At 37.7% G+C, this 14666-nt stretch overlaps 1 protein-coding gene and 1 long non-coding RNA gene across 3 annotated transcripts; one reads left to right on the plus strand and one right to left on the minus strand.

The window, feature by feature from the left end:
• The first annotated feature begins 171 nt into the window (after positions 1-171).
• On the plus strand, positions 172-1340 carry LOC134164432 (uncharacterized). 2 transcript variants are annotated; one of them, XR_009965137.1, is made up of 2 exons: positions 172-372; positions 539-1340. It is a non-coding gene; the product is annotated as an uncharacterized LOC134164432 (long non-coding RNA). The 2 variants fall into 2 exon arrangements; XR_009965136.1 differs by having other exon boundaries at positions 872-1340.
• Positions 1341-2587: 1247 nt separating this feature from the next.
• LYVE1 (lymphatic vessel endothelial hyaluronan receptor 1) lies at positions 2588-13201 on the minus strand. The gene is made up of 6 exons (XM_062620152.1): positions 12755-13201; positions 8394-8553; positions 8149-8288; positions 5382-5681; positions 4508-4586; positions 2588-3776 (listed from the first exon to the last, which is right to left on the minus strand). Exons 1-6 carry the CDS (start codon positions 12834-12836, stop codon positions 3593-3595), a joined length of 945 nt encoding a protein of 314 aa, XP_062476136.1. The 5' UTR covers positions 12837-13201; the 3' UTR covers positions 2588-3592.
• Positions 13202-14666: the final 1465 nt, after the last annotated feature.

Consider the following 14666-nt stretch of genomic DNA (forward strand, 5'->3'; position numbering starts at 1 on the left):
CGCCGCCGTGGGGGCGAGGGCCCAAGAGGGACTCCCCCCCCCCCCCCCCCCCCGCAGGCCCCTTCCCCCGGAGGGATCTCCGGCAGCTGTAGGCGGGGGAGAGGAGAGGAGATAAGGAGGGAGGAGAGAGAAGAGAGGGAAAGAAAAAAGGGAAAGGGAAGGAAAGGAAAGGGAAGGGGAAAAGAAAGGGAAGAGGAAAAGGAGAGGTGAGGCGGTATTGGCGGGGCCGTGCCAGCCTTCCTCGGCGCGACCCGGGCTGGAAGAGCATTATACACATGGGAGTCGGCCGTCGCGGTGTGTTTGGGCGGAGCAGAGCCCGCCCGAGCATGCTTTCCGTTGTGCAGTAAGGATGTTGTACAGAGCTGTTTAGTTGTATAATTGCTTGAATAATCAACACGGGGTAACTTAACTGCAAACGGGCCATACTGTGCCCTCGGAAGGTTGCTTTGCACTAGTGGGCAGCTCAGCTTTCCCAGCTTCTGAAGGGACGTAAGACTGCCTGTGCTATCCACTCTTTTCTATGAGCTCTAATAAATAGCAGCTTAAATGATACTTCTTGGGGTCTGAGTGCCTACCGTGCTGGGATCACCACAGGCCAGCAACTGCTCCTACTGTAACTACTACCACTCCCTGCTGTAATAGGTGAGGAAGAGAGCACCCATCAACGTGAAGGATGTGAGAGCTAGATGTGTGAGGGAAAGGTCAGTGGTCACTGACCTTTTGGCAAAATAAGCCAACACACATAAATTATAATAATCTGTTTTAAGAACAGAAAGCCTAGAACATCCTCTAGGTCAGCAATATCCTGATGCTTGAGGGTTTAATTCTAGAGGTTTGTTGTTTTGATTTTTGTTATTTTTTTAATTTAAAGAGGAGAAAAGGAGTAGTACTTCCCCTTCCTGCCCACATCTGTTTACACACAGACAAATGCACTTCCCATGACAAAGGCAGCCCTGTATTCCAGACAGGGACTGGGTTGGACTGGGAACCAATCTGTATTTCCTGCAGGCCAACCAGCCCTTTCACCTAAGGTCAGCAAACATCTGTAACCTCAGTGTGGGAATCTGGGTAGTGTTACTGTCAAATGACTAATGCAAACTGTGATCTCCTCCTAGGGGAATGAATTATTTGTCCAAGACACTTAAGCACAGTGCCATTTCTGAGACATCAGTGAACTTCATAGCTGTTGAGAACGTCTTGTATAAAAAGCACGACACTTGACAGAAGTCAGAGACTTAAGAGAAATCCTTCATAAATTTTCTGCTACTACTGGTTAATGGTTTGGGGGTTTTGTCACTTTCTGTCTAGGACTTAAATAAACATTTCCTGTTTGCTTTGTAGTGGTACATCTCTTGCAATTCTATTAAATGCTAAGCAAGAACGTTTTGTACTCTAACGCGAATGTGACTGAGTAGTACTGATTATATACAGAGAATATCAAATGCAATACTGGTTGATTAGTCCTTACAGATGCCTTTTACTACTTACAGAACAGTGTAACAGGTTACTTTTAGCCTTTGTAGTGTTGGCATAAATTGTGTATTAGAAAGGAGGGGGAGATCAAACTGTGTGTATTGGCCAGGTGTCAGTGTGAAGCTTGGGACGAAAGCTAGCTGAGTTTTTAAGGTACGTGATAAAACAAGACATTTACAGGTTAAGGTAATATCCTATTATATTAGTTAACATACATAGATTTTTTTAGAAAGCAGGTACTATGGGGGGGGGGGGAGGGAAATACCTTATTTAGATCTAAAATAGAAGCAACAACCTTCCAGCTGGAGTGGAACGAGAGAAAAATTTTCTGAATTTCTTTAGGCATGAATAGACAATCTATGAGAAAAGGAAGTTCATACCTTCTGGATTCTACCTGGATCAGGGGTAATACTAGCAGTATCAATCAAGGGAAGTGATAGATAATTTTCTCTTGGTGGAGAGAGAAAGAATAAATAGGTAATGCCTAATATCTAAAACATAGAAAAGAGAGTCAGAAGGGAAATTGTCACAAAAATTACCTGGAATCCAGTAGTGCTGCCTGTGTCCTTAAGCCCATTTGTTTAAGGACACCATCATATCAAGTGTTGGCTGTGGCCCTTTGTGGTGGCCTTATTCCTGCTGTCTACTTTCACTGCCCATAAGGCACACAGCACTTTCATTCAGGTTGCCACGAGAGATACATGACATTACTGCAGTATTTTGCAAGAAGAGGCATTACTTAACTGTGTGGGAAGGCTATATCTAGTGCTTTCCTCTGTCGCACATTGTCCTGCTGAAATTCTGTTGATGGACATCTGAAATTAGCATCTCTTAGACCTGTACTGACTCAGTCCTTCTGTAGTGTTATGGCTTTAATGGCAGGGGTAGACTGTGTATCAACACAGGCCAGAGTCTTGGAGCCATGAAATATTTCTGAGCTATCAAAAAAAGAAAGAAAAAAAGAAAAAAAGAAAGCTCTGCTATTAGCAATACAGTATAACTCACTATCTAGTAGCTAGTGGAATATATAACCACCGGCCAATTTCTAAATTTCTCTGAATAAAAAATAGTTCATAACCCAGTATCCTACACTATAGAAAACACAATATAGGTGAGCAGTTCTATTACTATTTTATTTAAGACTATGTTTTTCAGGCTGCTGGATCTAAAAAGAAACTTTCTTTCCCATAATAACCTTCTTCACATACAGAAATAAATTATCCAAACCATTTATTCAAAAAAAATTGAAAAATTCCTAGTATTGTTCTTTTATAACAACTAATTATTTCTGTAACATTAAGGTTATCATCTGAGCTCTTTTTATTGTGAGACAGTTTTAATAAGAATAAACTTTTCAGACAAACGTATCTACTGTACTTCATTTTTTTATGAAGTACTGTAAATGTCCCATACCACCAGAGATCTTTATTATGAAAGCCCCACTTAAATCTACATAAAAGATCTTAAATATAACTGTTGAGTTACAGTTAAGGTTCCCCCCCATCAAATATCTGATGCAGAAGAATGATACAGGTTTTAATAAATAAAACATTGAATTATGATGTGATGAAGATACCCAAGAAAGTTATACAGTGCTCTATAGACATTGGCATCTTTGTACCCTTCCTTGGGTATTTGCATGACAGTCGGTGGGTTGTTTGATATTTTTACTCACTTGTAAACAGACTTATTTCTTCTATTTGTAAACAGACTTTTTAAAAAAGATAAGCAGCTACTTAATGGAAATAAGATAATCAACATTAAGTTAGCAGAGATCTTCCAGCCAGACAAAAATAACGCTTTTCATTACATGTTGAACTGAATTCTGTGCAAATAGTTAACACACTGCATGTCACTAATATCACATCCCTAACTACTTCTTTATTAAAGATGAAAAATGAGCTGCATCATGGATATTTTATTTCAAGTAAATAATATTCCATATTCTTCTGCAACAGTATTTATAGATAAAGATGTAATTATAAAAAAAACCCTAGGTTTTCATATGTTAACAGAGAGAAAATATTCATGAGTATTTACAATCACCCATGTTGAAAAGCACTGTGAAGTTCAGTGCACTTTGTTTTGTGTTTCTGTCAAGCAGTGTACATTCTTCCACTTAAACTTCTGCTTCTAGACATTGTACTGTGGCCTCAGGCTTGGTTTTAGACTCTTCTGTACTTTTACCATTCTTCGTTTCCTTCTCAGCAGCTTTGTCATTTGACTTAGCCTCTTTAAGAGCAGTTGTTTCAACTGTTTCTTTTTGCTGATTCTTGTTTGAAAATGGGAAGGTTTTCTTGTACCTTTGTGTAGAAAAAAAGGATAATAAAGCAGAAACACTTGCATAGTTTGATAGTATCACTCAAGAAATAAAGTGAAAAATACCTAGAATGAACTTCCTTTGCCATACTGAAGCAAAAGTCCCACAGAAAATAGTGGGATGCTAGATCATTGTGCTTTCTCAAGCAGTGTGCTTTTAAAGCAATATTTTTGTATTTTTTTAAAAAACAGACGATGTATATTCAGGATTCATGGTATGTAACAATAAAGCTATCTGCGCTGGGATGTGAGAAATGCACACTGCTTTCTGATACGATTTAGTGATGCACTGTGTTGAAAATCTTTCCACTTGATAAATGAGCTCTATTTTTTTTTTACTGGACACGATCATAGTCCAAGAATAAAAACTTCTACCTCAAGTCGGACATAGAAAGAAACAAGAAGAAAACTGCATAAACAGACCTGTATACAAACAGATGGACACTTCAGTGTTACTATTTGGCACACTTGGAAATGTTTCACGCTAGGTATGATTTACTAATCAAAAATAGGCAATATTTGTCTTTGGTTCCTTTGCTAAGGCAGGGAATGGCAACAGCAACAATAAACTTTATCTGCATAACAGCAGGGTTTAAGATTTTGTTCTTTGTGCTAAACTGTTATTACCATTAATTCTCTGCTCTTTAGCTGTATATTTAAAATGTTTGCTGGTTGTACTCTAGGTTGTCAGTCCAAGAGAAAAAAAAGTACTTACTTTTTGATATAGCAGACTGCTAGAACAACTGAGATAATGAAGAAGATGACTGCCAGTACAAGAAGTGCCGTAGGGATACCTGGAGATAAAAGTGGGGTAAGCACAGAGTTTTTATATGTACTTAATTCTGACTTTCTAAAGGCTCATGAGCGCAAATCCAGATTCTTCTAAAAACAGTCTAGAGTAAGAAGTACATAAACATCAACTCAATAATAGAGGCATTAGGAATCTCACAAGGTTAGTTATACTACAGCTCATTTTCTTCAAAAGACTAAAACCAGGTATTTAGATAATCCCTGACAGATATTTAGGTAATCCCTGACAGATGTTTGTCTAACCTGCTCATTGGAGGGTTTTTACAACTTGCCCAGAGAACACATTTTTGTGACTAACTGTCCTTACAGTTATAATGCTTTTTCTCATACATAGTCCATTTCTCAGTGGTTGTATATTAGAATTACTTATTCACAGCTCATATCTCAAGAACACTTCCATATCTGGAGAACAGCAGTTCTTAAAACTTTCTTGGCTTCTTCTGTTTTTTAAGAGCCTGCTGAGTTTTCCCTTATTACTCTGAGCACATGGTGTTTGCTAATCCATTTCTCAGAAATGTATTCATCCCAAATCCCATTAAGCAGAATAAGCTTCCACTATTTCATATTAAAAGATTAACAAAAAGTTTAAGATAAGATCTTACTTCTACTTTTAAATTATTTAAAGATCCTCTGTCTTACAAGCTTTGCTTTTGCAAAACCCTGACACTCATATTCTGTGGATGCTGGAGTAGCAAACAAAAATAACAGTAAACAGTTTTACTACTAACATCTACGTAAGTAGCCCTTCTAATTAAACAGTTACCATCAACAGCCTTTACCTCCAAAGACAACAGCATCGTTCTTAAAAGCAGCATGGGAAGTATAATTAGGAGAATCAATTGGTGAGTATTCCTCTGGCATTTTTGTAGTAGTCCCTTCAGTTGGCAATATAGTTTCAGTTATGCATATTACACGAAATTTTATATTTTTCAGGGTTTGTTCTGACTCAGTCACATTGGGCACTGCTGTGATGTTCTCAGTCAAATCAGAGCCTGAAGATGCAGTTAAATCTGTTGGTGCACTTGATGAAGGTAGAATGGTTGTAGTTGGATCTGGTATACATGAATTAATCTGAACATCTGCAGCAGGGAAAAGAAATATGTAGGAGTTGTGTTGGTTGGTAGTTTTGTACTTACTGTACACATGTTTATTGAAATTGTTCCTCAGTCATTCCCTTCTGAAAATTATTGTTTATTCACAAAAGCCTTACCCAAATCAGGCACACCTATTTCAAACGTGGCTACAACCCAGATTACCTACCTTTTATAATTGCTCATATATTTAAACGCTTTTCTGAGCATTTGCAGTGTGCATTTTGTAAATGTATACCAAGAACAAGGTTTCTTATAACAGTACTTAGAATAGTAACGCATATAAAAACAACAGGATGACATCCTGCAGAGCAGGAGCCTTACCTACAGATCTAAGATTAAAAAATATTTCTATTGTATTACATGTATGTTCAAAGTATATGCATGCACTCTTGATACTTGGAAAACTACGATTTAATGGAAAGAAAAGTAGCCAATACAACTTTCAGGTAAACCAGGCACCAGCGTGCAATAAAAAAGTGACACAATTCTAATAGGGGCTATAAAGAAACAAACTTCAGGCACATTCTGAAATTCAGTCATTTAAATGATGCAGATGTTGTCTATGTAAAAATATGGGTGCAAGTGGACTTTTACATGTAAATTAAAAAGCTGAGTTCTGAATCAGGCTCATGTGAAAATGTGAAGTTTTCTATATTCTGTAAAGCTATAAAAATTTCACTGAAGTAACAAGCAGATTACAACATAAATAACAGGGAAATGATGTATGTACTCTTCTCCAAATGAATCCCCACGGGAAGCCTGATGACGCAGTTACATTCACAGGATAAATAGCTAAATGGCTTTTTACTTTTTCCACTATAGTTTTCAAGTGATTTTGGCATTTCTTTGGCATGAAGAAAAATTGACAGAAAAAGCTTCTGCCAAATATTTTTTGGTAAGAAATGCCTAGAACAGGCAACAGTTAGGCAAATAAGATAAAGTGCAGAATAAACCTGATGTTAAATATACATTATTTTCTAACCATTCAGCAAGCTTAACTTTCCTCACATACTGTAATAGTAAACAAAGCAAATAATTTGGAATTACTTGCTACCTCCTTAGCATTAGCCACCCTACCCGACATTTCTGATGCAGAATGACACGTATTTAATACACTGAAACACCATATTGCATAGGAACAGAAAAAATAACAACAGGAGCAGCTTCTTTTAGAGGATGTTGCCATAGTACTAATTCACCTGTGCATTTATCAATAAAAGCTGTGGACTTTCTATAGAGAAAAACTAAGTTAGCCTAATCATGTAAGTTTTAACTTTACAGGTCGGGTGATAAATCAGTATTTAACAGTGCTTTCTCTGCAGTGCTTTCTTGTCAGCAGTCACTTAATAAGCCAACTAATTATATTACCTACCTTCATTCACAAAAGGGGCCCAGGATCATGAAAAAAGTCACAGTGCGGGAGGCATGGCCTTTTCCCTAAAAGCTTTATCCTCAGTCTCATAAGCTCCAGTGTTCACAGTCACTAGACACTTAGATCTTTATATATTTGCATGAGTATATCTTGTGTATCTATCTTTCTCCTGCTCTTTCCAGCTCTTGTTCACATATCTTTCCTGAAAAATTTCAGGATTTTGTACATAATGTCTTGCTATTGTCATCTAGAAGTCATTGACAAGGTCTAGGGACTGATAAGAAATAATTGACTGAACCTTTGTATATGGTCTAATTACTGGGATAGTTGTTACGTAATAACCACAGATATGGTACACCAGCAGGAACACAATGCCGCTAGTTAAATACTACTTTTCAGTTAATACCACACAAGTCATTAAGCAAAATACTGATCTGTTGTGCTGAGAAGATCTCACTTGTATCAAAGCCCAAGTTCCATTGTTGTGTCTTCAATCAGGGAATAGACAGTCAAGAATGAGGAGGAAGGACGGGTCTTTTCACACATGGGATGATGCTTATTAAAGGAAGCTGTTTGACTTTACCAACAATAGATTGGAAATCTAGTTCTGTGGTCTCTTGGCTGTTCTACCTTATATTTTAATTTAGTTTAATGGATAAATTTCCTTTAATCATAAAACAGTCAGTTTTTCCTGAAGTACCCCACTCTTGGTCTTTTTGCAAGAAAACACACACCACACACAGACACCCTGGATAAAGACTTGATTTACTGTCCTTCAAATACATGTGTGTAAATAATCAAAACTTACTGAGAGCATTGTCTTGACATTACAGAATGATAAAAGCAACTCTTCTTCAGGAGCTTTCATGGCAGCACCGTATTATTAATTGGGATTAACTGAAGTGACTGTTTTGTATTTCTTTAAAGCTACGGAGCTAAGTACAGCTTGGCAACATTCAAGACTGGGGGGGGGAAGTGCCAACAGATTGTAAGAACTCGTTATGATTTTTTCATACAGATACTAAAAAATAATGAAACCCAAACCAAAACACAAAAAATGTAGTTGTCATGCTCACATACCTGAGGAGTTGAAGCAGTAAACCATAAATGTTTTGAAGGGTTCAGCATACCATCGCACTAGTCCAACATTGCCCTTGCCACATTTCTTGTTGGATGTTATTCGAGGAATGACAACCAATCCATCTTTCACCCATCCATAGCTACAATGAAAATACCAGTCCTTTAAATATTAGATTTATCTCCAGCCTCAGATGTGTGTAAAGGTGTTCACGAAAGGTAACAAGACACTAACAAATGTCATATACCTGCATGTTTCAAAGCCATGTTTCAGAGCATTTTCAACCTGATCTCTACTTGCCAATTGTAGATTCAGTTGATCACATGCATTACTTGCTTCTGAGAAATTCACTTTTTCCTCAAGATAAATTCCTACACCTCTGATCCTGCAAGGTGAAAGAATGGAACCTGTAATTTAGACATAAATATTCAAGGTTAGTATCTGAATATTAACATTTATTCCTCCTGAAGAATTTAAGATCATGATAAACTGAATTGAACACTGTTAAAAGTTTCTAGCTTGAGGATAGTAGAAAACAAATTTCTAGCAAAAGAAGACATACCTTAGAACATATTAACACAATAATCTAGAGTTTAAAGAGGTTTGGCAGTCATTAGACTAAAGGCATAAACAGTTGGCATTTGAGTCATTACCTGGTGTCAGTTTCTTACTAAAGGCACTCTTATTTGTCATACATATACATGCAAAATGGAAGGAGTAATCATACCATACAAGGGTTTTTTTTTGCTTTTTTTTCCTTTTTTAATTAAAATGATGAAACTAACAGTTGCACTGCAGCGTTGATTCTGTCAGTACACCACTCCTACCAGTATGAGTTCTATCAAAGATATTATATGTGATTTTTCATGTAATTAATGTGCCAATAAGAAAATACACCTATAAATATTTATTTGTTATGTTCCTTATGGCTCCTAAACTTTTTTTTTTTCTTCCTAGCTAGCATGATGCTTCCACCCTGCAGTCACTGTAAAGTGTTTAATTTACTGAAAGCTTGGCAGGCAGCAGGAAAATAGGGGGCAGGCTAAGTGAATTTATGACTGTTTTCCCCATTTTTCCTCCATAGGCAGTTCATCCAGCTTTTTTAGATAGTCACAGCTGGCACACTGTTCCTGACATGTGCACCAGGAAATGCAGACCTTAGATCTGATTACACCTGCTCTCTACTTTCTTAGTCTGTGCTAAGGACATAGGATAGAATTCAGGATTGGACACACCAAGGAGAAAGGATATTATTCTTTTGCCTCCATATTTCACCAGAAGCATATACTGGAAACAGACATTTATTTTTTTTTTAGTTACATACAGTAATTGTCACATTATACGAAACATTTCAACATTTAATTGCAAACATTTTAGATAGCCAACAGTCACAGACGTTACTTCCTTGCTCAATATGCTTTTCAGACTGTGTGCACACTTAATGTACACTAATGAATAATTCATAAAAATCTATGCATCACAATACAGGCAATCCACAATCCCTCAAGGCGGGATGAAGCGATGCCTGCAGATTCACCACATGACTTCTTAGCAACAGAGGTTAAATTGAATTTTATGAATTAAAAGATGAACTAGCAGCCAAGCCACTCCCATGATGAGAAGGGGATGGAAAGATGACTAAGCTTGTGTGGAGTGCTCCAAGTAAGACAAGCATTTCACTCCTGCTCCCATGGAGTGTGGTAGGATTGGAAATGGTTTCTGGTGAGAGATGCATCTCTACTGTCCTTACACTCAGTTTGATTGGAGTTAAATTTTTGGAAGAGCAATCATTGAATTGTTAGGTGGATTTATTTCAGCAGTGATGAAGGCTGTGGCCTCCCATTAACACTTCCTGGCAATGTGTAGGTCATCACATGGCAGATGAGCCACTGAACACTTGAACGCCCCCATAGCCAAATCATGGCTGCATCCAGCCCCAACTTGAACATAAGATAAGCCCAAACATCCTGCATAAGGATGCAGAGAAGCCACATTGCACAATGAAGATGGGTCTTTAGGTATCAGGGACCTCAAGTCTACCCAGATAGTCCCAGTGTGTATCGTCCTTACACTATCAGATTTCTTCCTTTCAGTTTGCCTGTCTTTGTGAATGTTCTCCTGCAACTCTTCATTATGGCCAAAGTAGTCTTGTGCAGTGAGGTCAAACACTGGATCAGCCTTCATAAAGAGATGGTTAGTGTGCCAGGCCTGTCAGTGCTTAACAGGCTTTTTGGACAATGCCCTTAACATGCTATAACTTGTTCAGCCATCAATTGGTCAAGCAGGTGGACTAGATGATCATGGTAGATCACTTCCAGCTGAAATAGTCTATTCTATTCTAGGTGTTCCAGTGTTTTCTTGATTCCTTCTTGCTAACAGTCAACTCTCCCAGTCCTCATGAGAATAATTTCTGTTTTCTTGAATAATTCCCTGTCTTAGCTGCTGGGGCACATCCCACAATTTCTCTTTCTTAGTTTCCAAGATCCCACTCCTCCTCTAGGGTTTATGCTTAATAACTCCTTTTCATGCTCAAACTTCCTTCTTATCACTTAGTTATTTTCCTACCTTCAGATTTGACTCAATATAGCTATTAAAAAATGTAATGTTGAGAAAGGAAGTTTCTCAATGACCAACTTTACAAATTTCAAATAAAGCTGAGCAGCTGAGTGAATGGAATTACCTGAAACCTAAGAAAGTTCCCTAGATACTTGTAAACTGTTGCAGCATTTAGTCAAACATATACAAATATTTTTACAAGATAATTGCATGATACATAATAACTGCATTATTACATAGCATAATATAAAACTTTAGTACCATAAAATTAAATCTTAAGAGATTAAGGAAAGAGACTGTATAGGAAATGGACCAAAACTGACCTTGACCTTTGCTAAGCCTTTTTAAAACAAAACAGTGAAATAAATGTTTTGTAAAATTTACCAATTTCAATCTAAATTCTAGGTGGGTTTACAATGTGAAAAAAAAGTCCAGAAAGAGAACAACAGCCTCTTCAAGTCTTTGTATTTCTTCTTAAATCACACCTGAACTCTGTTGTATGAGATTGTATGAGAGACAGACTAATCCTTGAGAAGCATAGTATCCTTTTTGGTCCACAGGCTGAACACAGATATATTTTAAGCTTTGCTCCTTTTAATTAACCTAGAAATAACAGGACATTCTCCTCAGTATTTTGATCTTGTGTGAAAAATAAGCTTTACTGAGGAAGGTGGAAAGAATCTCACAAGATGACAAAGTTGTCATAGGACAGGAAGAAAGGTAATTTTTGTAAGCTCTGGGTATTGGCTCTGTTGTGCATTATTTCTCTTCTTGCTTTTTGGGGGGAAGCTGTTGTTTCTGTCACTTTTGTCTTGCACCAGGCCTTCACTCTCCTTTGTTAGAGACTTTCCTTTCGCTGCTGATGTCAGGGAGCAGCAAGAATGAGGCTGTCCCACAAGGAAAGAGGAGTCAGGAGCTGAAGGTGACCACAGCACAGTGCACACATCACTGACCACGGCATAGTCGCATAGTAGCTGAACAGTGGTGACAGTGGCAGGTTTCACTGGCAGCCCCAGAGAGAGCAAGACAGTGAATCAAATGCAGAGATCATCCAGAAAGTCCATCCTGGAGATAAGACTAGAAGCAATAGGACTCGACCATCTAATTCTCTCAGTCCAGGTTTCCTTCAGAAGCCTTTTAGCAGATCAGAAAATAAGTTGTCTGCAACAATGGTGTATGCCCTTTTACACTGGTAGAACAAGCATTTACTCCTTGTAAATTACAGTGAAGTATCTGGAAACATCTGATGTACACTGAGTTATCTGAAGATACCCTAGTAGCCTCTGCAGTTAGAATAGATTGCATTAATTCTGAAGTCTGAAGGAGAAGACATTCAAATTTTACTAACATATAGAAGAAAGGAGTATTATATGGCCCCGATTGGAAAAAAAAAAAAAAAAGGTTTATATAATAATGTTTGAGGGTTGTCTAAGAACTGTGTGATAAAGTTGATGTTGGCTATTCCCTATGTTTTCAAACAGATAGTTTAGACAACATAGGAACTTTTGTACTGTATTAACCAGAGACAGGCGTGACTGGTCTGGAGATGAACAGCAAGATCCCTGCCACATGTTTCCTTTAATCTTGCAAGTCAAGACAGTATCAGGATGTTGCTAAATTGGAGAAAAGCGCTTTGCTTTAAAGATGGCATTTTAGCAGAGACACACACAATTAGTTTCATGCATGTTTTGCTCTTTGAGGATTGTACAAAACTGTTTGCTCTTGTATTTTAAGTAATACAAAATAAAATCACATTTCAGTAGATCAGAACTTAATCCTCAATGCAATACCAAATCTTTAAAACAAGCAGTTCTGTAGCATCCCGTAATGCTACAACATTTAGACAGTAATTAAATCAGACTAACAATGAAAGTTCCCCTATATGCTAGAGTAGTTTTCATTGCACTGTATTCTCAAAACCCTGTGCTTTCCTATGCCAGAAACAAGTTTACACACACTCTTTCCCCACCATTTTTGTCTGCAAACCTAGTTACTTTTTTTCCAAGTACTTTACTGTTCAACTAGGAGACTGAAAAGTGGAAGTTTACATACCTGTTATAAAGTAATTTTGTGCCATGAATGTTGTAACCCAGACGAAAAATACTGCAGAGGTAACTCCAAAATAAGTTGCCATTGTCGCCAACTCAAAAAATTAAGAAATTCAAGGTGATTTGTCTCATCTGCTAAGAAAAGCTAAGGTATTGATGCTGTCAGATCACTTTTGAGATGACTTTAGCTGTCACCGCACGCTTTGTGAAAAGAATGTCAGAGCAAATGTGTTGACCATCCCACTCAAAGGTGAGGTCACTTAGTGGAAATCCCTAATCACCCTTTACACTTTCTTTCATGTAGGGCTTGCTGGAAAATTTAACTACTGCTGACTCAGAAAACACAGCTGAGGAAGGGAGATAAGACTGTTAGACTGCTAAGTCAGTAACCACTTTGAAAGAACTTTTCTTTTTGCTATTTTTTCCTGTTTTACTGATTAACAGCTCATTACTCATGTTGTCTATTCATCTGGTAAATAAAACAAATTCCCTATTGTATCACAGCATGCCAGCCATGAGTTTTCTTTTGGAATTGAAACGGCAACCGTTCCCCATATCCTACACGTCATGATGCAGTACTTCTACCTTCCTTTACATTAGACTTCCAATGCAAAAATAGGTACCGTAACACAGAGATAATATGATATCTAGTATTTAACAGATTTGGAGATACGCTACCATAAATGGGGTTCCTGCTGCCTTTTGTGAAGTTGAAACAAATAGGGATTCCAATAGCCTCATGCAAAATACAGACGATCCTTATAGCTGTGATGGAAAACCTTCAGGAAGTCTTAGCAAAGAAACTCAGAGGTGTTTTTTTTTTTGCAGAGATTCCAACAAAGAGTGGGAATGGAGCTCAAGAGATCAGTTAGCTCTCTTTACTGTCAGTAGGATCAGCTGTATTTATGTTATTCCTGACAGATGTTTGTTTAACCTGTTTTTAAAGACTTCCAGCGTCAAATTCCTAATGTGTCCTCAAACGCTCTATTCCAGTGCTTCACTCTACTATTAAAAGGTAAAGTGAGTGAAGAGGCATAAATAGTTATGCCTCCACTCCCCCTTTTCTTTCAGCTAAGAAACCCCAGCTTGCTCACTCCTTCTCTCTAGCTGAGGCCTTGCCAATGCCAAGTACTGATTAATAAATTAGTTTACTTGCTTACACAGTTCAGAATGGTATGAGCCTTTTTTTTTGCAACAGGATGATTTTGTTACATCATGCTTACATTGTGATACAGTCTAGAGGTCCTATATCCCCAGACAGTTTTCAAGGTCCTGTGAACACAAGTGTAACAGTAGCTACCTCTTTAAACTGTGGTTTGCACTGTGGAAAGTTTCTGCTTCATATATTAAGACAGTTTTTATATGGGCACATACCCAATCTCTTAGAGCAGCATATAATATGGTTATGGGTATACTAATAACCTAGACAGGCATCTACAGGGACCAGTGGAGAATGCTGTAGATTAATGAAATGATGTCTCCTTGAGCAATAATAAATGAAAATTGGATTGTGTTTGGGCTGCAGTTTGGAACTGATTGGTGATAAAGCTCCTTGAGGTCTTAAGACAAATTTCTTGCTCCAATTTCTAGTCACTCCTTTATTGTGTTGTACTTACCTGCCTCTACAAAGTGATGGCAATCTGAAATACTGTAATCAGACTTGAACTCATTGAAGCAAGTTCTAAGTGGATTCACTTGCATTTACAATATAGGAACAGAAACTAATAGTTATTCTGTGGCTCTCATAAACTACTAGGTGGTGTCTGTAAAATATTGAGAACATTAAACAATCTTACCATTTCCATGCTTACCTTGAACTGCTAAGTATTTCCTACCATGAAATCAAAAGCTGGGTCTTACCATGTTTTAACACTTTTTTGCCTATTATCCTTACTGTTGCAAAGTTCCTCTAGTCA

This window comes from Pezoporus occidentalis, unplaced genomic scaffold, assembly GCF_034315485.1.
Source record: "Pezoporus occidentalis ecotype Australia unplaced genomic scaffold, CSIRO_AGI_Poc_V1 ctg22, whole genome shotgun sequence".
Classification (NCBI taxonomy): domain Eukaryota; kingdom Metazoa; phylum Chordata; class Aves; order Psittaciformes; family Psittacidae; genus Pezoporus; species Pezoporus occidentalis.

What these genes read in the sequence shown, in the direction of transcription:
- LYVE1 (XM_062620152.1), bottom strand. Translation starts at nt 12,836, where the DNA reads ATGGCAACTTATTTTGGAGTTACCTCTGCAGTATTTTTCGTCTGGGTT. An exon ending in ACAAAATTACTTTATAACAG is followed by an intron (nt 8,554 to 12,754) that starts GTATGTAAACTT and finishes TCTAAATTACAG; the next exon opens with GTTCCATTCTTTCACCTTGC. An exon ending in TTACTGCTTCAACTCCTCAG is followed by an intron (nt 5,682 to 8,148) that starts GTATGTGAGCAT and finishes TCCCTGCTGCAG; the next exon opens with ATGTTCAGATTAATTCATGT.